This window comes from Amblyomma americanum, chromosome 7 (genome assembly GCF_052857255.1).
Source record: "Amblyomma americanum isolate KBUSLIRL-KWMA chromosome 7, ASM5285725v1, whole genome shotgun sequence".
In the NCBI taxonomy this organism is placed as follows: Eukaryota; Metazoa; Arthropoda; class Arachnida; order Ixodida; family Ixodidae; genus Amblyomma; species Amblyomma americanum.
Window position 1 is genome coordinate 140,218,348 of NC_135503.1, and position 25,285 is coordinate 140,243,632.

At 53.4% G+C, this 25,285-nt stretch overlaps 1 protein-coding gene across 3 annotated transcripts in view; it reads left to right on the top strand.

Moving 5' to 3' along the window:
* LOC144096623 (serine/threonine-protein kinase LATS2-like) overlaps positions 1 to 25,285 on the top strand; it is a 74,961-nt gene that overhangs the window by 17,111 nt on the left and 32,565 nt on the right. Inside the window, exons 1-2 of one of the 3 annotated variants that reach the window (XM_077629441.1) lie at positions 19,591 to 19,650; positions 23,138 to 23,427. The exons of 1 other annotated variant lie outside the window; for it this stretch is intronic. In XM_077629441.1, the coding sequence (XP_077485567.1) occupies positions 23,227 to 23,427 (201 nt within the window). In that variant the 5' untranslated portion in view covers positions 19,591 to 19,650; positions 23,138 to 23,226. Of the gene's footprint in view, positions 1 to 19,590; positions 19,651 to 23,137; positions 23,428 to 25,285 lie in introns of those variants that run through there. One more of the 3 variants, XM_077629440.1, reaches the window with a different exon arrangement.

Genomic DNA, 25,285 nt, shown 5'->3' on the forward strand with positions numbered 1-25,285 from the left:
CAAACTTTTTAATGCAGTCAGCAGTCACTTCTCTAATGTGCATATTTAAAAAAGCTGTCCACTTCATCACCATCATCATTCTCACTACACCCACTGAAGGGCAAAGGCCTCTCCTATGTGTCTCCAATTAAACTTGTCCTTTGCCAGCTGCGGCCACCATATATATCCCCACAAACTTCTTGATCTCATCCACCCACCTTCTGCCACTCCCTGCTATGCTTACCTTCTCTTGGAATTCACTCTTTTAGCCTTAAGGACCAGCGGTTATCTTGCCTTCGCACTACATGCCCTGCCGAAGCCCATTTCTTCCTCTTGATTTCGACTAGGATGTCATTAACCTGCTTTTCTTCCCTCATGCACTCTGCCTGCTTCCGATCTCTTAACGTTACCCCTATAATTATTTTTTTCATTGCTTGCTATGTTGTCCTTAACTTAAAGGGTCCCTGAAAAGGGTGTTTGAGGTTGGCTATAATACGCTAGCATTATGTGGAGTATAAGCCACCGAGCGTTCATGCCACGTACAAGACCTCAAAAGCGATCCGATCATTTATAGTATATTTTTAAAAACTTGCGCTTCTATTCCTAGGGGCGCCAGCAGTGTCGGCCTTTCGCCCGAATCCGCGCACAACGCATCATGTAGCGCTTGTTAGGTCAGCAGCGGAGGGCTCTCATTGGTTCGCTGTGCCAACTCTTTCTGACGTCAGTCACGTAGCTACCATGGCCATGGCCGGAAGCTCCGCCCCTTGGGGCGGGGGAGCGCTGACATTTCAGTGTTCAAAAGTAACGAGAGAAGAGAGAAAGACACGAAAACACGGAAGTTCAAGTTTTAACTGTAGATAACTCAGCTTCCACAAAACGCATTTAAAAAATTTTTGCTGGAGAATATTTGTGAAGCGGCATCCTTTATCATCTTAGGCATACTGCAGCACTATTGAGAGCCCATTTCAGAGCCTCTTGCAGTACAGGGGTGTCAGCTGTGCTGCACCATGTAATGACTGCATGACTGCTAGAATACATAAAGGGCCATGGTCTCTGTTTTGTGAGGGGGGGGGGGGGGAGAGAGAGAGAGAGAGAGAGCACAAATAAACACGCATTGCATGCATGAAAGTTGTGAAAACTGTGGTGCCATGGCAGGCTAACTAAAATTGAGACTATGCATTGTTTGACGTGACAATTTATTACGGCTGACGATAACTGCACTGTGTTGCATGACATCCTGTTGAGTTGATTTTCTTTATGGACGCTTCATTTGGCTGGGTCAGATCAGCGCAGGCATGCTTTAAACTTCACCAAGGTTCTCAGGCTCCCAGTTTCCTTTGCTTTTTCTTTTCCTTAATAAAGCTTTCTCACTATTATCATCATGTGTGACAATGTTTGAGGCTGCCCTGCCTATGCAGCACTTGAAACTTGCCAGGGTTGACAGCACTTTCTGCGAAAGACCTTGGGAGAAATGTGGCCAGTTGACGTGAATGTGCTGAAGAACCATTGTTCGGCCTACCTATAGGTGTCTGGCCTGTTGTAAAGGTAAAGGGGACTATGAGGGCAATGAGATAGGTGCAGGAGGGGAGCAGAGAGGAATGCTACATTTGAATTATACAAATTCCGCAAGGGAGCCCTGATAAATGACCTGTCTTATGGCATATGATGGCCAGGCTGTGGCTGTGTATACATAGCCTGCTTGCTATGCTTTGAAGCTAAGGTGCTCTTTGGGATTGCCATCTTATGATGGGAACTGCAGAGTACTGCAACATAGCAAAGAGAAACGTCTTCAGTAGTTATGAGGTTAGACGTACTCCTTTGCTGCAGTCCCTTGCAATAGTTGCAAGCAGCACGTATTGAAAGTTCCTGCCTCATTGTGTTACAGTGATCAGATATGCGTTAAAAACTGATCAGTAATATGTCATTTTTTTAACATGTATGCTGTAGGCTCATACTCTATGCCATACATGTATGCTCACATGGACATTAGCTGCTGCCAGGAGAGTGCCAGGGGCAGCAGCTGTTAACATGCTTTAGAAATTGCTTGCCTGTGTGCTGCATGTCAGGGTTTGCAAGTTTTAAGCCGGCATACTCCAACCTGAGCACAGCAATATGAAGGCATATACTGTGCGAGTTCTGAACACATCCCTGTGCACTCGCAACCTTTAATGAGATTGTATGATCTATGTGTTGCAAAAAAGAAAAAGAAAGAAAGACTGCTAGCTTTGCTTGGTTGCTAGCGTTCAGCCGCATTCCAAACCTACTCCTCATTCCAGACTTGCCGCATTGCGCTGCCTTGACTAAGTTACTGTGGTTGGAGACCTTGCGAGTGCTTTTTCACTCAGTGACAGGTGATCTGCCTCACCTGATGGCATGCTGTTCATTCCAATCATTCCACGCTCACTGTCCAGCGCAGCGGTGTCCTTTTGCGATGGAACACTTTCCCATTTGGCTGCCATTAGGTGAGTTTGGTGCTATGTGTGTTGCTTCTGCTTACTTAGCCCTGTCTTGTGCGCTGCAGTTTCATCAATAATGGATCGATACTGACTAGCCCAGGTCGCCAGTCATTTCAAGTAGTTTTGAGCCAACGTAATTTGCGCAGGGTACTGAGCACTGTTGAGAATGTGCCCTCTATGGCCATGCGGTAGGCTGTATTTGCAAGGACAGTTGGGTAGGTTCTGGTTACAGCTACCACTTTCTCTTATTAGTCTCTTGAGAGGGAAAAAAATCTAGGTGTTTTTATTTTTTTGTTCTCTTCCCATTTTTTCCCCATCGACAGCTTTTGCTGCATGCCTGATAGCTTCATTTGGCTGTCGACTTTCCTACGTCTGCATCTTCTTACACCATGCCTGCGTCCACCTGCGTCTACCTGCATGGTACCTCTGTTTCGTACACATTCAGATGTGTATTTAGATGTGTGAACCAGCAGCTTGAGGACTGTATCCAAACAGTCCCAGCTGATCTCTCGTGCAAGCGTGAGAGAATGTTGCGTGGACCTCGTCTTTGCTTTGGTTCCGATCACGTGACAGATGCCGCCTCCATGGGATCTTGTACCTTGAGTGTTGCTTCGGTAGGGCATACATAAATTTGTGACGGATGTTGCCTGGGGTTGTGTGCGTGCGTGCGTGCGTGCGTGCGTGCGTGCGCGCACACACACACAGATTCCCAGGCGGCTGAAATTAATCAGCGGCCCACCCCTGGAGTGACTCTCACTTCCTCTGCGCCCTTCGTTGCGTTGCCTCGCGGCGCGGTGCAGGTGCCCGCCGCAACGGTTACTGAAACATTCCATTCATCGCGAAGCTGTTTGTGTTCGCGTTGAGGCGCCTGCAGTATGGAGAGGGTGTTGCGCCTCCCCGCTCGCTGGCAGTGTCGTGTGTCAGCGCGGCCGTAACGACGACGCTGTACTGGCGTCCCTGCGCGGTCTCTGGGTTTTGTCGGCGCGGTGGAAAAACAACGCGAAGAAAAGACGGATTAGATAGAGGCGTTGTTGGTGCTGCCGGCCCGCCAGATAACCACTAGGGGCGCCCGCTAATAATCGCGGCTTTGCGGATGTGTCGGCGGGATGCACTGGGCGACCGCGGGGAATGTTTCCGCTATCGGCCCCTATCTGAATGCGGGGCGTATCGGCCCGGTAGATGGGGGGAGCACTGCAAACGATGAAAACATTGCTTGCGCACCGGCTCTGAAACAGTTTTTGCGGCGGTCGTTGGTACTACATTCCGTGGCCTCGGAAGAACGGAGCGGTACGTGCTTTCGCCGCGGTGCCCGTCGGGGGGCAGACAGCGGCCCCGCAGTGAAAAAACCCTCCCGGATGCCGTCGGCCTGTCGGTGGTGTTATCGCTTTTGTTATTTATTCGGCGCTTAAGTTGAAAATGTCGCATAAACCTGCTCATTTGCTGTATACATGAAAGGGCTTGTGAACGCATCTCCGCACCTGTGTATAGGTACTGCAAGGACTGCGTTAGGAGTTGAGTCCCGCACCTTTCTCGTACGACGCTGATGCTTTGGCCCGTGCTTGTCGCTCAAACATGTGAAGTAGCAGTCACTGGTGGAACGCTAGCAGTGTTTCATGTTGCCCCTACCTTGTACTCGCGTGGTCAGGCTGTGGTCGCCCGGAAGATGTGGGCAGTCCTGGCCGGGTCCACGAGGTTTTTCCCAGCCCTGCTGGTAACGCGAAACCGGCAGGACGCATGTGTGGATGCATAGCGGATACACCGAAAGCTGGTCACATCGAACGAGTGGCTACAGCATGTTGGCGACGTTTTAAATCCAGTTCCATGCAAAGTAAGCTTCTGATCACACGAGTATACGCAGTCAAATGCCTTACGGAATACTTTTACACTGGCCTCGAACATGAAAGGGAAATTGGTTCTGAGGAAAGGAAATTACGCAGTAACTGTCTCACGTATCTCGGTGGACACCCGAGCCGCGCCGTAAGGGAAGGGGTAAAGGAGGAGGGAGTGAAAGAAGAAAGAGGTGCGGTAGTGGGGCTCCGGGATAATTTCGACCACCTGGGAATCTTTAACGTGCCCTGACATCGCACAGCACACGGGCGCCTCCGCGTTCCGCCTCCATCCATCTAAACACCGCCGCCGCGATTGGGTTCGAACCCGGGAACTCCAGCACTGAGTAGCCGAGCAACCCCTGAGCCACCGCGGCGGGTGAACTTGAAAAGGGCATGACGGGGATTTTGGTACAGAAAGTTACGGTGGTCACTTGAACGTGCGGTGAATGGTAAAGACATTTACCATGAAGGCATTTGACCTGTACGACTATCATAAAGGCCTGTATCATTGGTATTGTCATTAGTGATCCTCATAATTTCAAATACCACCATAACTGCTGCTGTCTCGCTGAATGTCTTTGCTGCTGGACGACAACGCCGGGTCTTGCTCATTTTGGATTATAATGGTTGCACGTCGATAAGGCGTTCCAAGGCGGCGTAGCTATGCGGCTCGCTCGTCTGTTATGTTGCCAGCCACCTTTGGGGACGTCACGCTGGACGTTGATTTTTGCCCTAAATGCTTGGCTGAATGGCCTTTAGGCTGCGTGAGGCTGGCATATTTTCGACATAGTCGTCGCACGTCTTTGCTGGAAGCACGTAATGGTGGCTCTGGACGGCGGCGGAGTAGGGCACCGGAACCGCAAAGCTCGGCTAGTAGACGTCCCTAGTGCGACGACCTGGCGCCGACTGTATCGTTGTGGCTGCGTGTTTAGTGCGAGCGTCGGTTACGGTGGGAGTGCTGGTAAACAGTCTCGACTGGTATTGCGTGGGCCTTTCTCCAACCAGTCTGAAATCTTCCGTAGTCCACCCAGTCCGCCTTGCTGAGCAAGTAAACTATCCGTCTTTGGCGGAGGACAGGCTCATCCCACGAGGTTGCTTAAACCCCGGAGGCGATCGGCACGGGAAAGGTGAGGGATGAGATTGAGCGCATGATTGATAACGCCCTTTTGTATCGCTTTGTTACCCACGTCTTGTCCAGAATCGCGACGCTTGGTTCTGGAGTCTATTCTTCCACCGTGCTCTGGACTTTCTCCCTGCCTTTGTGGGGTCACACCGTTCGCTGTTGTCACGTGGACCCCTCGCCCGGAGTAGCGAGCCGGAGTGACGGGCGTGTTCGTCATTGGGGGGAGGGGTGCGTACCGTCCGGAGAGGAGGGGGAAGTGACGAGGTCGAGCAACCGGCGCTGCCAAGAGGGAGGGGGCGACGCCGCCGCATCTGTCCGGTGGTGCCGCGTTGCGTCGTCGTCGGCATTTCTCGCCTGCGCGGCGGTCGCGATCCCTCTCTGTCCATTGAAATGGGAGGCCGCCTCATTCGACCGCGGTCTGCGCCGTCGTCCAGCCGTCTCCGTTTCCTGTTCATTTATCGCGTGGACGCTGCCCCCTCTGCGTTGGTCGTCGCGCGATAATTGCTGCATTGTTCGCCTCCCCCCCCCCCCCCCCCCCCCCCCCCCCCCCCATCGGACCACAGCGGACGAAGGTCTTCGTTTTGCCTTCGGCGGTGATTACGGAGACCGCCCGGCTGTTCTCGCCACATATCTCCCTGTCGGCGGGCCTAATAGTCACAATACTAGCAACTACAGTAATAATAAGCCCACCGCCGGGCTTGGTTCTTGCACTCTGGTTTCCGCTGTGTGTGCCGGGAGTGATCCCGTCAATGATGCTCGCTTTTGCAAAGAACTGGGCATAATTTCGAGCGAAACCGTAGAGGAATCCATCGGGAGACTGTCCAGAGATGGCGGCAGTGCTTCTGCAAGCACGGCGCTCGGCCGCTTGTCGGCCTGAGACGTCACAAGCGCCGCCCCCTCTTACTGGGAACGCGCGCGAGCCAGGGTGCAGAGGGGAAATGCGTGCGTTGTGTTGTGGCGGATGTTACGGTACCCCAAGTGAATGTGCGATGCGACGCCCACTGTCGCGCTTGTATCGGAGCACGCGCGGCCGGCACGGCGCACTCATTGTTTGGCTGTCGCCGCTGCTTAGCCGTTGCGAACGCGAAGGAAACTCGCCTCCGCGGCGGACGAGAGACGTCTGCCGGGCTGGTAACGTTGGCCCTGTCTCCGTGGGTCCGGCGCGGCCCCGTGCGCTTTGGAGAGACGCTGGTGACGAATTGAAGCTGACCTGTATGAACCGGCTACCGCGTCCTAATTACAGAGGATGTGCTCTGACTGAGAACTAAGCTTTTATGCGCTAGGGGAGTCGGTTTTGTGTTGGTGCGGATCCCATTTCGAAACGGAGGCCACGGGGCTCTTTGGAGTCTTGCGAGTCGTCGCCCGTTTGAATTGAGTGGAGAGGAAAGAAAAATGTCTTCGTTCTAAATCCATTTTTTCTCAGCAGTAAATGCGTCTTTCGTTGCCGAACGTTGTATCAGCGTAGTCAGGAGGGGGGGGAGCCATACGATTGAAGTTTCACGGAGGTGAATAGTCGTCGACCTCGCAGTGTGTGTGTCCTCTCAACGAATGCTTTCGTGCCACGACGTTACGCATTGTTGGGTTGACGTCGCCAAATCGTTACGTATCGGATGCGTAACGATTTGGCGACGTCAACCCATTCGGAAGCACTTGCAGCGGCCAGCTCCGACCGCTTGCTTCACTTGTTTGGCGCGTTCCCAGCTCCTCGGACCTTCTTTTGGCGTGGCCCGCCCACGAAGCCCCGCCTGAGGCCCCGCGCGGGCCGTCTCCGACCGCCCCAACGTCGTCGCCGGAAAGACCGAGGTCCGGGTGGACGTGCGTTCCGACGCGGGTCGGGCATCGTCGTCGTTTGTCTGCGACGCCTTGTCCGGCTGTTGGCCCATCCGGCCCCTGCCTACCGTGTGTCCCCCCTCCTCGCTCGTGCCACTTGCCTTGCTGCCCCTGCTGAGGATTGCGTCATCGTGGCGTCACGCACTACGTAACGACCGCGAGGGGGCAGCACCTGCGCGCCCCATTGCAATCCCACGCCCTCGTTTCTCTCTGCCGGAGAAGAAGAAGAGAATGGAAGAGTTGCGTGCAAAACGTCCACTGACGGAGCGGCGGCGACTTCTTCCAACGAGGAGCGTCTTCCGGCTGATTGATTCCGCAATGCCCACAGACGCGAGAGTAACCGGGCATGAAGCATGCAGGGACAAGAGCAAAATGTTGCGGTACACTTGCGCCACTGCGTAAAAGACGCATGACAGTTCCGGTGTGTTGTTGCACACCGACCCTCTGCAACGCCAGGAGGAGAACCTCGAGGCCGTAACGACCCATTCTCTCTCTCTGTCCAAGTGTAGTTTTCGTGGCCGCTCCGTCGAGCGACCGAGACGCGGCGCCGCCTAGCGGGTGCATATTAGGTGCATGCATTTTAGTCACCTATCTGGGGCACGATAATCAATCGCGCAGCCCCCCCTCTCTCTCTTTGGGCCCCTTAAAAAAAAAAAAGACGAAGAGAAGAATCCGACACCAGCGCGCTCAGGCACACTTTCACCGACCTGTACGTGGCTGTCTGTTTTCTCGTGCACACCTCTGCCTCGTTCCACGTGAGGGTCCAAACCATGTTGTTGCCGCTCTAGCATACATCAATCATCTCACTGGGGCCCGTATCGTCGCTGGCTTCAGGTGACTGCAGCGTAGTTCCCGACTGCGCGTCTTCCTGCGAACGTCGCGGGCCAGTCGGTTACGTGGTGGCCTTTCTTCCGTCGTTTCGTCGACGTGAGGCCTCGGTCGTCGGCCCGTTCTGCGGGAGACGGCGACCTCCTCGCGACACGGCCGTGCCGTGGCCAGCACTCTGGTGGCCGCTCCTGGCGCCTGCGTTCAATGGCGTAGTGTGGTGGAGTAACCTGCGAGGAGGACATCGCAGCGACGAAAAGTGCGAGGAGGGCTTCACCCCAGTGAATTATTTCTTCTTGCGAAGCCGTGCCCTGTGTCGTATAATCGGGTACCTCTACGAGAAGGTCGGGAGGCGATGCAGGCCCCGTATCCCCAGCAGTGGAAGTCGGGAGCCCGGCCCCTGCCGCAAGGATCGCCAACACGGAGCGGGCCAGACGCGCTGGGTGTCCGCATGCAGCTACCCTCGCGGCCTCACTGGCTGCGCACCACTGGGCCGTCCTACCACCATGCCGTCGCTTTCGACGGCGCCGGGAAACAATGAATGCTCTGTCGGCGACGGTTCCATTTCGGGACGACGCCTTGATCGCGGCACCGTCGACGGCAGCTCATCGCAGTCACGTAACTCGAGCCGAGCGAACAAGTCAAGGCCGGGTCTCGTCCGTCCCAGGGTCTTCCATGGTGGCAGCTTGTTGTCTGCCATGGCCGCACCAGAGCGGATTAGGTCTGGTCGTCCCCATTCGCGCGAGAAAATTCGTGTAGGAGCCATGCTGGACCACGCTGTTTTTTTTTTTGGATTTGGTTTATGTGGGTTTAATGTCCCAAAGCGACTCAGGCTATGAGGGACGCCGTAGTGAAGGGCTCTGGAAATTTCGACCGCCTGGGGTTCGTTAACGTGCACTGACATCGCACAGCACACGGGCCTCTACTACAGAATTTCGCTTCCATCGAGAAAGAGAGGGTTTATTTACTTGAAAGGCAGAGAGGTTGGCCTCGGAGATATCTGGCCTGCTACTCTGCACCGGGGAACGGAAAGAGGAGAAAAAAGAGGGTCACGACATGGGATGATGATGGGAGGATTTCGCCTCCATCGAAATTCCGTCTCCGCGTCCGGAATCGAACAGGCGTCTTTCGGGTCAGCAGCCGAGCGCCATAACTACTGCGCCGCCGCGCCGGTTTTTTTTTTTTTGACGCAAGAAAAGCCTCATGAATTACATGATTGAAATGCGGCCACCCCCTCCAAGAGGGACCCGCAGGCCCGCCCCTGGGGCACACCGTGGGTTCGCGGCCATCAGACTAGCGTCGCTGGTACGTGCGTCTCTTCACCGCACAGCGACAGTGTTTTGCAGCGCAGCTGTCGTGGCCCGTTTGCCGGTTGAGCGGCGTCGGTGGTGTAGCGCCAGATCACGTGCGAATCGGCGACTGCTGAGGCATTCTGCAGCGCCGGCTGAGGCTGACAAAACTTCATTGCGCATAAGCGTATGGAGATTGCGGCACGTTAGCTAGCGTGCCGCAGGCCGCGGAGGCCTTTGGTGACTCCGGCCCATTCGACGGCCTTGGACTGAATGTCGGGGGCATCGCCGGACCTGAGCTTATCCCATGCTTCTTTGGAGGGACCAGGCAAGAGTTCTGGGGAGGCTTGCGTACTTTCCACGCCCGGATCATGTGGTCGAAGTTATCTTTCTCACCACGAAAGCGGAAGGAGGGATTGATATCGTTATTTATGAATTTAAATACGTAGTTTGGGAGGGTCCCCGTCTGTAGTTTTCTCCACATGACCTGAATTCCCAACCATGGTCTCTCAGTACCTCCGCTAAATTTACGCGCGGACGGGCCGTGTCCCGGGCAGGGGAGGTGCAAGTACTCCGTGTATCACCCGTCTTCGCATCTTACGCGCCAGACGGTGCAGTTTGGCGTCACTTCGATGCGACAGTCGTCGGCGTGCTTTCCCTTCTCTCTGTTGGTTTCCTCGGTTGTGCAGGGAAGTCTTCAGTGAAGCTCCGCCCACATTCAGGACAGAATACCTTCGCGACAAAAAAGTAGTACGTTATAAAACTCTTCTTGTTGCCTAAACAAGAACTGAATACAAAAAAAATAAGGGCTAGATTTTGTAGCTGGATTGTTAAATAAAGTCAAACATTAAAAAGCCGATTTCGTCGACTGTTGTGATTGGCTATAGCGGAGTAATACAGGAAGCCGCGGACCGTGGCCCAGTGTTAGCAACTGCTGTTTTTCTAATACCCGTGCCACACGGGCAACTTTAATGCCATTAAGAGCTTACTGCCTTAAGGTTTAATGGCATTCGAGCGGTGCCATACGCATAAACTTGATGTTTAATTCATAGCAATTCAGTCAGATGAGGCATCACCGCTGCATTTCTGATGCGAAGGGCGCCATTTTTACCAGAACTTTCGGCAGATACTCTCGGCTTGTGCGCTGACACGCGAGCTTATGGCTGCTTCATCGAATTGCCAAGCAGGAGCAGCGCTGTTTTCTTTGAAGTAATTTTTATACTGCATCCGAATAACATTCCTGAGATACTGCGCGCATTAGCGCTGTTTATTCTTAGGCGAAATGTTTCACTGCTTTGCGAGCATTATCGTCATCGTGACTTTGGTGTAATGACATTAAAAGTGGACGCGTAGCACCAGCTCCGAAGATAGTGGCATTAACAAACATGAGGTCTTAACCACTTACTGCCATTTCTTGTGCGCGTGTGGCACGGGTGTAAGTTGTATCCTGCTATAGTATCGTGTATACTCCGCACAGACTTCCTCTCCCTCCTGCTGTGCGTCCGCGCCGAGGTATTTTTTTTCCAGGCGCCGGATGACGTGCGCATCCCCCCCTTCTCGTATTGTCGCCGCGAGCGGCTACTGTTCACGTCGGGATTGCCTCACGCTCTCCGTGCGTGCCCCTCTCGTGGTCTCGGCGTGCAGGGTGGCGACCACGAAGCGGCTGAGGAAGCGAAACGAACAGATCGCCCAACTGTTTCCCCGCTAAAAGGAAATAGACGAGAGAGAGAAAAAATAGGAGTCTGTTTTAATGTCCCTGTCAATGCAGTAATACATGGGGTGCGCGTGGGCTGTGTGGGACGTCGTAGTGAAGGGTTCACGATAAAGTTTCTGGAGCTGCTGCAACACGAATGCGAATCATGCACGTATTATGTGCAAATCCGCTAGTCCACTCCGCAGGCGTGCTCAGTGTGTGTTGGCCTTACAAGGTGTTCCCTTCGCGCTGGGTTCCTCCCTAATAAAAATGGTCTACAGACAGTCTATACACCTCATATTAACTCTGTTGTCTTTATATAGATATTTCTTTTCCTCTGTTCAAAGTCTATGACCGTCTTGAGATAGAAGTATACTAAGCGAGTATGGTCATAAATTTATACATTGTCTAAAGACTGTCTATGCGATTTGTATTGCCTATATACTATTCTTTAGGATTTGTCTATAGACAAGTGTGTGGACAGTCTATAGACTGAATAAGGGCTGGAGTGAGAGAGTCTTCGGCCGGGCTCTGTTTTGCTCTGTGTCCGGCGACCGGCGGCAGTGCGTAGAGGTTGCTCCGCTGGCGCCTCAATCGCGCCTTACATACTGGGGCCGGTTTATGGGGAGAGGGTGGTTGGAAAGAGTGAGGGGGGGGGGGAGGTTCGCCTGCACCACCGTTCAAGTCTTGAACGTTCGTTTTTCATAGAAAAAGTGGCTTCAGTGCAAATTTCACAATGGCAATATCTCGCCTTGCAAGAGGGAGTCCTCCCTCAGCTTTTGGATTTATTCCCTTGTCGCCTTTTCATCCACTAGAATCGAATAGGCGCAGTTCTAATTGCCTCACCTCTCCGTGGTGCGTTGTCACACAGTAGGTTTGACGTTCGGCTGCTCATCCCAAGGTCGCCGGTTCGATCCCGGCCGCGGCGGCGGTGTTTCGGTGTAGGCGGCATACACAATGCGCTTGCATGCTGTGCTATAGAGGCAGGTGTTCCAAATTAATCCGGAGAATTCCGTATCTTCTCCGTGTACACCTCAACGGCGCTGTGAAGGGAAAACGCTAAGGCGCCCGTGTGCTGTGCGATGTCAGTGCAGGTTGAAGATCCCCGGGTGGTCGAAATTATTCCGGAGTCCTCCACTACGGCACACCTCTATTCTTTTATTCTCTCATCTCGTCCTTTATCCCTTCCCTTACAGCGCGGTTCAGGTGTCCAACGATATATGAGACTGATACTGCGCCATTTCCTTTGCCCAAAAACCAGTTATTATTTTTATTATTATTATTATTATTATTATTATTATTATTATTATTATTATTATTATTATTATTATGCGCTTTGAAGGAAGGAGAGAGAGAGAGAGTCGCCGCAGTGGAGGGCTGCGCATTAACTTCTACCACCTGGAGATCTTCAACGTGCACTGACATCGCCCAGCACTGCGGGGGCGTTTCTTTTATATTTTTTTTCCGCATTCCTCAGTGGAGAGCTGCAGGATGTGTGGCCGCATACCGCTGCGCGTTCGTGTGGTGGAAAATAGTGCTCTATAAATGATCTACCTCCGCCGGCGTGCACACCTGCGCATTGGGGAGCAGCAGCGCGGGGTGTCGAGTGCCGCCGCATCGAACACGTGGAGGTTTGGCCCCCACATCCGTGCCGGCCGATCATCGTCGTCGCATTCCGGGCTCTTGTGCGTGATTTCGAAGTCCGGTCTATGAAATCTGAACGCGTGTCTCATTTTTTATTTTCTCGGAAATTTTTGACGGAGTACAGTTGCAGAGAAGGCGCATATATTTGGCGGTTCGCGCCTGATGCGTCAACGACAAGTCGTTTTGTGTGTGAACGAAAGAAAACAAAAAATTGGTTCTGAGCAAGACGCCGTAACTGTCTCGCTTTTCTCGGTGGTCACCGGACAGCTTAAACCCAAAGAGAGAAAGGAAGAGAGAACGAACGAATGAATTATGGAGGAAGTCCAAGCAATGCACGGTTCAAATGGGACTGCCCCCTCCAAGAGTGACTCGTAATTCCGCCCCTGCCGGAGTGGAGGGCTCCGGTTTAGTTTCGATCACCTGTGTTTCTGCAGGACGGCGCTACGACTGCAAGCCAAGCTCGGATGATTTGTACTGGAAACGCATTGTACGCGCTTTATGCCGACATCGGCATTTTACCTGCGCATTACTCATGCACGTTTTCTGAGAAACCCGTGCATTCACGCCTTCATCTGTGTTCCAACGTCGTGGCGAAGTGACAGCGTCTCGGACAACGCCAAAGGTCCTGGTTGGATTCCCGGCTTGGACGCCGTTTTTTTCATTTTAATGTTTGCGGATATTGAGGGCTGTGCCAGGCACGGCGAAGTCGGCTTTACATGGTCGTAGTGAAGCTGTCGCTTCAAAAAGCGAGAGGACACAGAAAAAAAGATACGCAATGTATAGTTACGTGCTAAAAATGAGATTTGATGGCCCGTCTCCGGGATTCCTGATGTCCGCTGAGGCACCGCGGCGGGTCGGTTGCCCTCTAGGCATGGAAGCTGCATCCGCTGTGAAGAGAGGAAGATGTATGAACTGTTCAGTTGCGTGTACTCTTTTTTTTTTGTTTGGGCAGCGATCTCTTGCGCCTTCTTTGTCGCGAATTTGGGACACCGCTCGCGGGCTCTTGATAAACCGCTGCCTGCTGTCCTCACACGTTCCCAGATACCGGGTAGCGGGAAGGGAAGAAAACGCACAGATGCACAATAAAGCTGATGCTTCCGCGAGCGAGATGACTTCAGCGGTTTACGTAGCTGTGGCGAGGTTCCCGCAGAGGGGCGTGAGTGACCGAAACACCCCGCTTGTTCCGTTGCCACCGAGGCAGTCTGTGAGCGCTTCGAGTCTGTGGACAAGCCGTCCGCTTTAAACGGATACGTTCTGACGAGCGCAACTTCGAAAGAAACTGTACCAACCTCCGAGACGCACTGATTAAGCGGAAATACCCAGCGCCACTAGTAAACGATGCTGTAGAACGCGCAGGCCTTCTTGATCGCGAGGCACTCCTCAAAGCAGAAAACCAATCATCTAGTCAATCACAAATCAACCTGGTGCTTACTCACTCGGCATCGATTCCAAACGTCGCTCATGCAAAGTGATCGACTCAAGCACATTTTTCGGCAAGCGCCCCGTTGTTGTCTACCGCCGTGGCGAAAACCCCAGTGACATTCTCACTTCTTCCAAAACAAGCACAAGTGCGCCAATCGGCTGTCACCCAAGCAAAAAATCGCGTTGCAAAGTCTGCGCGCAGATGACGACATCAGCAATGGCTTCCAGCACAGCATCAGACTTTATTGTGAAAATTCGAGGTAACTATTCATGCGATACATGCAACGTAATCTACATGCTTGAATGTTCAATCTGTAAGATTCAATATATTGGCCAAACAGAAACACCGTTCCGATATCGTTTCAATAATCATAAAGATCATTGCAAAACAGTGCCTAACCTTCCTATCTCTAAACACGTGAACGATGCTAAGCACGCTTTTAAAAAAAAATTCAAGTAACTTTACTGGAATCAGACTTCAAGATCCACCATGAACGCCAAGTTCGCGAATCATTTCTTATACACCAGTTCAATACTGTCTCGTGCGGTCTGAATGAAAATGTAGGAAAGCTGACTTGCCTTGCGTCATAACCGCATCATGCCATGTTTCATTTACGCTGATCATTTTTTCCCCAACTGTTTTGCGCTCTTTGCTTCTATCGCTGAAATGATGCCACATCTCGGCACCATACCCGATAGCTTTTCACATAAGACGTTGTTTAAACAACAATAATGTTCATCTGTGTTTTCATCTACCTGATTTTTTTTTTCAGTTGTTAGCCTTTTCTGGTGCATTTGAGCACACGACCAATTCTTTCGCAAAGATGTCATTGCAATGATCCTTCACGATGTCTTAATCATGTTACTAGCACTTTTTCTTTCACTGCCGACTCACACTGAGATGTTTCCCGCTGCTATCCGCCAACCGGAATGTTTCCCTCACCACGGGCTTGTAGTTATAAAAGCTGTGTCTTTCGCCTGTATAATATACTCTGACGAAGGCCATACCCTGGTCGAAACGTTGGTATAAAGGTTACTTTTAAATAGCGTGCGCTAACAGGACGAACACAGGGAACTTGGAGACAATCTCCAAGTTTCCTGTGTTCGTCCTGTCAGCGCACGCTATTTAATAGAGATGTATCAACTAGCCTATCGGAAAGTTCTACTAAAGATTACTTTTTCCACCGTGTGCCCACTCTATTGCGTTTATGTTGTACCGGATCCATCCGATCTTCACCCCCCCCCCCCCCCCCACACGCACACACCTGCCTGTAGCGTCAAAGTCGGGTCGTTTAGTCCCGGCATTCGTGTAAAATGTTTAGGCCAACCGTTTGCCACAGAATGTTCCGTATGGTGTAATACGATTCAGTGTTTCGTGCAGCATAAATTTACTAGTTCAATTAGAGCCTAGCTCGCGGCAGGGATCCGAACCGGCGACCTATGTTCCCCCAATTCCACGTCTTTACGAATCTTCACGTGCACATTGCGGCCCAACCGCTTGTCGCAGAGTGTTCGGGGAGGTGTCCTGCGATTCAGCGTTTCGTGCAGCATAATCATGCCACTTAGGTTGGAGCCTAGCTCGTGGCAGGGATTCGAACCGGCGGCCCATGTTAGGCGTGTTAACGGTCGATATTCGATCGCTGCCACAGCGTCGGCTCGGTACGTTGACTCAGGGCCTGACCCCGACAAGGTCATTGTTGTCGAAGGCGGATGCGCGCTGACCCTTCGCCTTACGCTGTAGTAAGCGCGCGGCTGCTGGCCCTCGCACGAGCCGTCGGAGGCGTAGTTTACGGGCGGGAAAGAGAGATAAACAAAAACAGAAGAGCAGTGCCCCTCGGCAGAGAGGAAGGGAACGCGTGCTTTCGTTCGTTCCTGTACCTTCGCGAACATTCCGTGGCTTCGGCTCCCTTGAATCGTATACCAGCTGCACGGCTATGTGCAGAGCCCCGATTAGCCATTGTGTAATCCTGCATGCAGCGTAGTGGCTGCTGTACTGCATTCACGAAATCGGGGTGCGACTTCGCGGGCGTTGTTAGCAAATCTGCGTGCATCGGGGAGGAGCGATTATGCCGCCTGGTCAGCGCCGCATTACAGTCAAACGCGGATATATCGAATTCGAGCAGGGTCGCGAATAGTTCGACATATCGATAATTCGATATATGTAGAAATTGAGAAATAAAAGATAAGCTCTATGTAACCGAGAAGCAAAAGGTTTGCGGCGGTTTAACTACTCCTGAACCTATTTAGAGAGCGAAAGCTGTGGTGTATCGGGCAGGTGGACGCGGCTTGGCGTGTGTAACATTGAGTGCGTTCCGCACTCTGGATAGGCAGCGTGCCCACCCTTGCCGTTCTGGCAGGTAGGTGGCAGTTAATGGTTTATCGCGAGAGGTTGGTCACCCTATGAACGCTGCGGCCTATATATTCCCCCCAGACTGACCTCAGTTTCCATCTTGCGACATCACGTGACTATTCTGCCGCCCTCTACCGGCGCGTCGAAAGGTCAAGTGGTGCGACACCATGGTGGACCACATATGGTAAGGCCTGTAGCCGCACTTGACCCCAGGCCCACTTCAAGGTCTGCCGGCAACGCACGGCGCAACCGGCTTTACCTAACGTAGTGAAGCTTTCGCTTCAAAATACGTTGCACTGACGTTGGTGACGCGCGTCTTGCAGAAGCGTGCCGCCGCCACCGGCGAGCTGGTGTAGAGCACTGCTGCGTTGCTAGGGCTAACGTGCTTCATATCGAAGCCGCAGTGCTCTGAAACTTATAGCCAGAGCCTATCGTAAGGCGTCTCATACTGTTATTACCAGTGCGCAGTAAATGGAACAGTCTCATAAGCATTGACGTACAGTTGGTTTCCCCAGCGCCTTCGGTAGCGAAGCGAGCGGAGCACGCCAGGCGAGGGACTGCCGATCGGCTTTAGCTAGTTAGGTTGGCTGAACGCTCATGGCAGCGACGTGGCGTGGGCAGTGGGTGCAGGAGACCGAAGGCCACCCGGCACGTTCACCTCGTCACGCGGTTTCATGGTGCTATAGCGCAGGTGCTCAAGGCCGCGCAGCCGGCCCGTCTTCTCCGCGCGCGAAAAGTGACCGGGAGAGCGCTGTTGTAAGGACAAGCGCCACTTGCAGGGGTGGCGTTCCTTCGACGAATGTTCTGCGGAACGCAAGTTCGATGGACGCGAACAACGCTGTAGTTTTGCAGAATATTTTCCAAGGGACGTTCGGACTGTTCGATATAAACAATAATTCGATGTACCCGATTTTGATATATCTGGTCTTGACTTTGGAGGGTGTGTGCAAACCTGCGTGTACGCTGGGGGAACGTGTATGCTACGCGGTCACTGCCGTGTGATATCCCGGCCGCGTTTCGGTGCAGGTGAAATGCAAGACGTGTTAGAGAACCCGAGCTGGTGTGAATTAATCCGGAGCACTCCGGTGCGGTGTCCCTCGAGATTTTTCTTTGGGACGTTAAACGCAGTATTGCCGTATTGTTGGAAAACTGTACAGCTTCGAGGCCGTGCACATGCGTACGTTGGTGCCATTGTAAAAAGAAAGAAAGAAACATAACTGCACTGCCAGGTTTAGTTTTGGTAGCCACGACATAAAACCCGGCATGACAGAAGCTAATGCTCTCCACAGTGGCAGAACTTGCGCCCTAACAGCCTACGAGGGGTTAAAAGGGAAGTAAGTAGATTAATTTTCGATCCCTAAACATGCGGAATGCCTGCTCTTGGCAACGGACGTATATTCCCACTGCAAAGCATAGCAAATTGACGCAGCTAGCAATATGGGAGGAGGCTTTTAAACGCGGCACTGCGGTTGAAATCTCCATAACTGCTAGAACTTGGCATATTTTGAAGAGGGAATTTGCTTCCGTTGCCAGCCGTAAACACTCCGTATTGTTGGGGATGGAACTCTACTCCAGGGCATGGATCGCACACCCTGCCCTGTAAAAGCAGTGCGCTATAGGGGACAGCTTACACCCTCCTCCCCCCCTTTTTTTTGTTTTACTCACTTCGTGTTTAGTGCGAGACTCGCAGAGGAAACCTGCGAGTGAAATTTCGTTGGAGTGTATATCATTCCGAAATTGGCACTAGTCGCGAGAAATATATCGCGCTACTTTTGTGTAGGTACCCCGAAGAAAGGGTCGCCCTTTGAGCTCTAGCGACTCGCTTGTTCCGCTGTTCCTCTTTAGACATAAAGCTCTACTTCTCGGCCGAAGCAGCAAAGTCTGGGCCACCGCTGAAATTTCGGTCTTGATTAAATAAATATTGCGGCGACTAGGATTGGAACCTCCGGTGGCGTGAACAGGTTCGCCGGCCACTCCACGAGAGCACTGTGTTATTGCCGCAGTTCTTTACTGCTGACAGTATGCGTGTGCAAGAAACTGTTATCGCCGCTGGCGATCACGCCTCGTGTCAAAACTGCACCACACTCCCGCGCTGTGCCTTGCACGTCTTCATCAACTTCCATCTGCGGCGCGAACAGATCACATCAGATTAACCTCGATCAGATCCTAACCTGAGTCTAGTATCGTCGCCAGACGTGCCGACGACCCAGCAAAGCAAAACCATGCGCTAATCAGGCTACTCGGTTTAATGACGTTAAAACCCCACTTTTTTTTTTTTTGCTGCACAGCGCGTGCCTCGAATCTTCCGCTTGATTTTGCGCAAATTACTTCCGCGTTAATCCTTTTTGTCTGACCTTGAGTGCACGAGTGCTTGGTTCAACTTTTTATTTTTTAAACGTATGCTTCGCGCATTCCTCGCGAAGGTACCGCACAGACCGTTGACCCCGGGTGGGATTTTGAATGGGAAATGTCCGCGTCGCTGACAGGCTGTATCGTGGGCATTTTTCCCGTCAGAAATGATAGGAGCGGCTAGTAGGGATCACCGTCGTCCCGACGACGTCCACTGCCGGACAAATGAATACCACTACCTGCGGTCACCTTATCCCCTCGGACTTCCGATCCGCACGCCTGACGGCCCCTTCTGCGCGTAACTGCCTTCTCTTGGGGGGATCTAGCCCGTTACCGTTGACGACCGCTAGTTATCTTTCCTTCGGATTACCTGCCCTGCGAATGCCGCCATGCCTAGAGAGTACGGCAGTAGTCGCTGGGGGGGTGGGGGGGGGGGGGGTGGGGGGGGGGGAGTGCCAGGGTTCACCCTGCCACCAGGTGCTCGCTGCCCGGCGCCGTGGCCGCCATTGAGCATCGTAGTCCGCCTTTGGCAAGACACCGCCATCGCAGTATTCGCGGACAGTTGTGAACTCGGCCCTCGCTAGCAGGAGCGTGGTCTGGCGGCGCCGCAGACGGTGGCAGCTGAGACTGCGCGTGGCCGGCTGCCGCCGCGCACTGATTGACGTCATCGGGGGGCGCAGCTGCACTCCGCGTGCTTTCGGGGCAGAGACGGAGCGCCGTGACGCAGCGATGGCACGTGCCCGCAGAGGCGACGTGACAGCGCGTACACACAAACTCCGCGCGCTGCTGCTGCGGAGACTGCGCCCGACAGTCGGCGCGGGTAGCATCGGCGAACGGACGGCCCCGGAAAAGAGCGAGCGAGTGAGTTGCGGAGGGGCGATCTTGCCGCTCCATTGGCAAGGGTTGCTCGAGTCCCTCTTCTCGCAGCCTCCGGTTGTTTCTTGTTCGGCTGCTTTCACCCCCTGCGTGCGCGGGCTGTGTCGGGGAACCCGTCGCCCTCCTTGGGTGAGAGCGTACGCCCCGAGGAAAGGGGAGACTGCAGTGCCACGGCCGCTCTCGATCGTGGCTGTACTGCTTGCTGGCTGGCCGCATTTTAATGCTCACTTTGCGCCGTCAATTTCTTGCAGCTTTATTCGTTGGAAATATTTGAACCTGACGTGGTTTTCCTGTGCAGTCTTTGTTAGAGAGGGCGACCTTCCTTCTCATATGCCCTCTTGTGGGCTCCAGCCGTCGCTGTCACTTCGACCGCAGGAAGGAGCCAAGTGTGGGAGAGTATTTATTAATGCCCTACCATTAGAAAGGTCCGTGCAAGCGACCACCGGGCTATGAACGAACGATTGGCTGCTAACGCATTCAAACGATTCATTGGGGATCGCCCCCCCTTTTAACTATACACGGATCACGTTCTTTTCCAGCACCCGTACCATTGGGCTCCCGCGCACCGCGCAAATGAGGCGTGTCCTTGTCTCGAGTTGCAGGGAAAAAAAAAAAAAAAGACGCATGCTCGTAAAATGAAAGGGAGTGTGCAGCAATCTGCTGTTGAGGGTGATTCCGTGTGCTGCGCCCGCGTACTTTACCACGAACCAGTGTGCGCTGCACCCGAACAGTTGCTTGGTCTACGTGGGGTTAGTAGTGCGCGCCTGTGAGACGGAAGTTGTGCAGCAAGCAGTCTTGCGGTCACGAGACAAGATTCACGGGAAGGGTTTTCGCGGGGAAAAAAGAAAGACGTAGCGGGCCTTGATTGGCACGCTGCTCACTGAGTACTAGGTGTATACGTATTCCCTCGTGTGTTTCCAGGCGGACTGGTTTGCCTCACTGCGTGGAACTGTTTTTTTTTTTTCGCGAACCCGTCTCGCGTAATCCTTGTCCGTGAATGCAGTGTGGCCAAAGTCCTTAAGGGGATCACCTCGGGCTTGACCTATCCTGTTCTGCGCGGAAGCAGGGCCGAATAAAATACACGGTCGCAGCTGTAGCCACACCACCGCTTTTATCCAGGAGTGATTATGAGAGCAGCAAAGTCTGTCTGTTTGGCAGACGCCAAAGTGATCAATTAAATTGTGTTGATGGGTGTGGGCCCTATCGCCGACGGAGGTGCACGGAGCACTCGATGGGCGGCACCTGCGAGAGGTTTTCCAGGTTCACGAATTTCCGCGAAACGTTTGCCGTAGCTTTTTCTCGTTTCCACATTTACTACAGGTTTGCGCGTACATGAAGAGGTCACGCCTAAGTTTAGCCAAGTTTCGCCACTGCGCGAAATGTGGCGCGTGGTGATATGTGCGTCAGATTTTGGCCGCACTGTTCACCTGTACTTTTGTCGTCGACTCATCGCGCCGTCGCTTGCTTGCGCACTGCACCACTTGAGTGGATTAGAGTCGGCTTCAAATGGACTGCCCATGTCTTTTAAGGCGAAAGGCTTACTATAGTCCGATACAACTCAAGAAAGCAGCGGCTTTTCCCCGTCAAAGGAGGGCCCCCTTCCAGCCAATGGCGTCGGCCGATTCTCATGGCCCTGCTAGCGTGAAAATGCAGGGAGCGGCGCCACGATGGAGAGAAGGAAGGAATTATCCCCTTTCATCTGCCACTCGCTGCTTTGTCTCGCTAGCAGGGTCATGAGAATCGGCCGACGACATTGACTAGAAGGGGGCCCTCCTTTGACGGGGAAAAGCCGCTGTTTTCTTGAGTTGTATCAGACTATAGCCCCCATTAGGAAAAAATCCGGCGGCGTCAGTGTGTGTACGGAGGTGGCACAGAAAATCCCAGCGACGGCACGGAAAAAATAGGGTGCCGTCACCATGTGTTCGTATGACGCACAGAGCAAGGTCGGCCTCAGTGTGGCGCCTGCTCTCCCGACAACATTCCTACCGAAGCTGACGCAACCGTTTGTCGTGCAACGTTCTGTGCTCGCTGGCTATATGCTCGCTACATACGGCGCTCTACTACAGGTGGAAAACGTTCTGGTCGGCAATCAATTGCTACAGACAGGCATGTCGCGCAAAATCCGAATACTCTCCGATTCACATGAAGCTGTACGCGAGCTCCACAGCGCATTCTCGACCCACCCAGTTGCACAGCAGATTACTTCTACAATCAGAACCCTCTCAACACGCCACGTGCGCATCCGCCTCGCGTGGATCCCTGGACACAGGGGCGATGACGACGGGAACCAATCCGCATCACAACGCGGCTCGGGAGCGTGTCTCCTTTCTCCCTCCGCTGGAATACTCCGCCGTTACCCACGACCCTGCTGATGTGTCCAACAATTTGGCTGTGCTAACGTGCAGACCAGAGCGTGCCAAAGAGAGGAGCCGTGCACGACTTACGGCCGTTACGCCACCGGGTTACCTTGATGCCTCAGCTGCTCTCACACGGCATGAGCGGAGATCTTCATTAATAAGGTCATCGCCGATGCCGCCTACACGACAAACATCATCCGTAAATGGCCTACAGGCCCTGGCTGGCATCAAGGGGAAAATATCGACGTTATGGAGTGCCCGTACTGTGGCTGTAGGTGTTGGGCTGACGTGTGCCACCTAGTTTGCCATCGTTCAGTGCTCCGCAAGGGACGCGACGACCTCGTCACGAAGCGTGGTTTTCCCACCGATGGCGAGGAATTTCGTGCACTGACCGGAGCCGGAGCGAACGGCATCTGGTAAGATATTGGCAAATATGCTAAGTAGCCTCTACAAAGCAGTGTAAAGCGTGGCTAGACCACCCATGCCGTCCCTTCATGTATCAATACGCCCCTACTTTCCCCTTACCTTAACAACCCAATTCCCCAACTAATGGCCTTGAGCCTCCCTTTCTAAATAAGCAACTCATTCATTCACACGGCACAATTAGTTTATATTGCTGGCATTTTTTTACCTGACGGAGCGGGCTTAAAAGTCGTGGTTCCAGCCTTTTTGCTGAGCTAGTTTGCCTGAGCGTGTCTTTTTTCTTTCACGAGCCCGAACGTAATGGACGGTGTTCGGGGGGGTATAATGTGCGTGCGTGCGGTCACGACGTTCCCAGGCCTGCGTCAAAAGTTGACTTAAGGCTTTGTACACGTAGTTGTATCAGCGGATACTTGTGCTCGTGTGAGTAGAGGTTTCCAACAAGGAAGCTCCGCCGTGGAGCCTTTCGTATCTGGCTCGTGGCGCCCCTCGTAATGTGTAGCCAACTCGTATTGCGCTTGCACTGGCGTCGCACGAGAGGGCAGAGTTGGCACGCGGTGCCCACGTCAGCGTGCAGGAAGGACCTCCGGGGTCCTTCCTGGACACTGGTGGTTCCCCTCTGGAGAGTGACTTGGTGATCCTCTTGGTGGTCTTTGGCCGGCAGCGACTGCATGGTGTCCTTGTGTGCTGCGCAGGACGTGCAGGGTGTCGCGGGCGGCTCGCCACCAGGGGGGGCCCCCGATGGGCCTAGCGGGGGACCTCCCGGAGAAGGGCTGAGGCGGCCATGATGCGGCCCTGCGGCGAGCCCCCCGGTGGGCCCGGGGGGGCACCCGCGCACAAGGAGTACCGCCAGAAGGCGCTCCAGCAGATCCGCAACAGCCTCATGCCCTTCGCCCACCAGGGGGCAGCTAGGGACCGCCGCTCCAGCGCCTCGTCCACGGCCAGCGAGTCCGGCTCGTACGCGCCCTCGGTCGCATCCTCAGAGGTACGTACGTGGCCCGCTTCTTCCGTCCAGTGCTGTGCCGCGTCGAGTTATCCGCGAACAGACTCCCCCGCATGCAGCCCGTGAGGGAGCGGGACGCCTCGCAGGTGACTTCACGAGACGCCAAGGACTGGTGCGCTCTGCCTCGTTGACATTGTGAACTTGCGCTGCTCTGTTTACAGTGACGCGTGGTCACTCCGTCCGTGGTAAGGTCTCGCGGCTGGCTTCGAAGCAGGTGGGCAGAGTAGCTCCATGAACCAGCCGCACGAGGGCTGTCTTCCGAACTGCCCACATCGCTTCCCTGCGTCACCGCTCGCTTTGTGGGTCTCGCGTGTCTGGGCAGTCCAGAGTCTGTGTACAGGGGCCGTCAAAAGTAACTGGAACGCGACTGTGTGGAAAAAAAAAAAAGATTTCTTTGAATCTAAAAAGCAATGGTTGTGATTTATTGGCGCGCTCCTTAACTCGCACAATCACAGCTAGCCTGCGTATATATTGCCCGCCTCGGTGCATCGGTGGTTAGGGATCTCGCCTGTTGATCCGGAGTTCCCGGGTTCGAACCCGACCGCGGCGGCCGCGTTTCTATGGAGGCGAAGCGCAAAAACCGCACTTGTGCTGTTCGATGTCAGTGCACGTTAAAGATCCCCAGGTGATCGAAATTGATCTGGAGCTCTCCACTGCGGCACTTCCTTCTTCTTTCACTCCCACCTTCCTCCCTTCCCTAACGGCGCGATTCGGGTGTCTACCGTGGTGTGAGACAATTATTGCGCCATTTCCTTTCCTCGAAAACTAATTTTCCGCTATATCCAAGGATGCGCGTAAAATTGAGGCGATGAATTTTTTCCTTAATATTACGGTCCATTTACTTTTGACAGCACCTGTACAACTAACGTTGCGTGATAGACTTCACATCTTGGTCGTGTGCTGATAGTCAGAAGCTGATGGCTGAGCTCATAGGGCGCCGAATCCGCTGTCACAGCCGTGTGGGTGTACTCAGCCGTCGCTTCGTTCTGAACAGCGTTGCAGAGGCATGGTGAAAGAAGGGGAGGAGACGAAACGTAATGAGCGTTGAAGCGAATTGGCTGCCCCCCACCAAACTCACCCAGCTTTCCGTTCTTGTAATGAGCCAGGGGGGGGGGGGGGCGCTCTTGTCTTTCATTAATGGGATGCTTAAAGACGCCTTTGTCATAACTAAGAAGTCCGGCGTTTAAAGGGACACTGAGGAGAAATTGAAGTTGGCTTGTATCGATAGAATACCAGCTCCTGATCACAAAAACGCCGCTCTTACTGAAAACAAAGCTCTTGTAAGGTAGAAAATAGCAAGAACCAAAATACAGGTATCGCCACCACAGGCCAATCTCGCAGGTACAAGCGTAGTGACGACATAAGACAAGAGGCGCCACCTTGGAGCAATTTTCCATCCTACTTGGCGTCGCGAATCTCTGAGGCTGACAAAGGTAGGTTGCGCAGATCAATATTGAAGTAAGTTTTGTTTTAAAACCAATAGTGCACTTTTATCACACAAGGAAGGCAGGCAAAAGACAACCTGAATGTTGGAAGCAAAGAAAACGGATGCTTGGCGGCGCCACAGGCGGCCAGGAGAATTTGATTTGTTATGGCGCTTCGCGTCTCATGAGCTCTGTGCGCCCCGTGGTTTTGGTCGCGCCTCGATTACAAGCGCCGGACAGCAGAGGAACTCCAAGTGCCGCTTCAAGTGTTATAGTTAAACTTTGAAGGAGCCTGTTAAGGCTGGTCAGATGGTCGCCACGGTCGATGAAAAACTATGGTGGCACGATGGTCGGTGATCGTACAAGGCAGCACTTGTGTATTCGCACCCTCGCCCGGCGAAACATTCCGGCTGTGC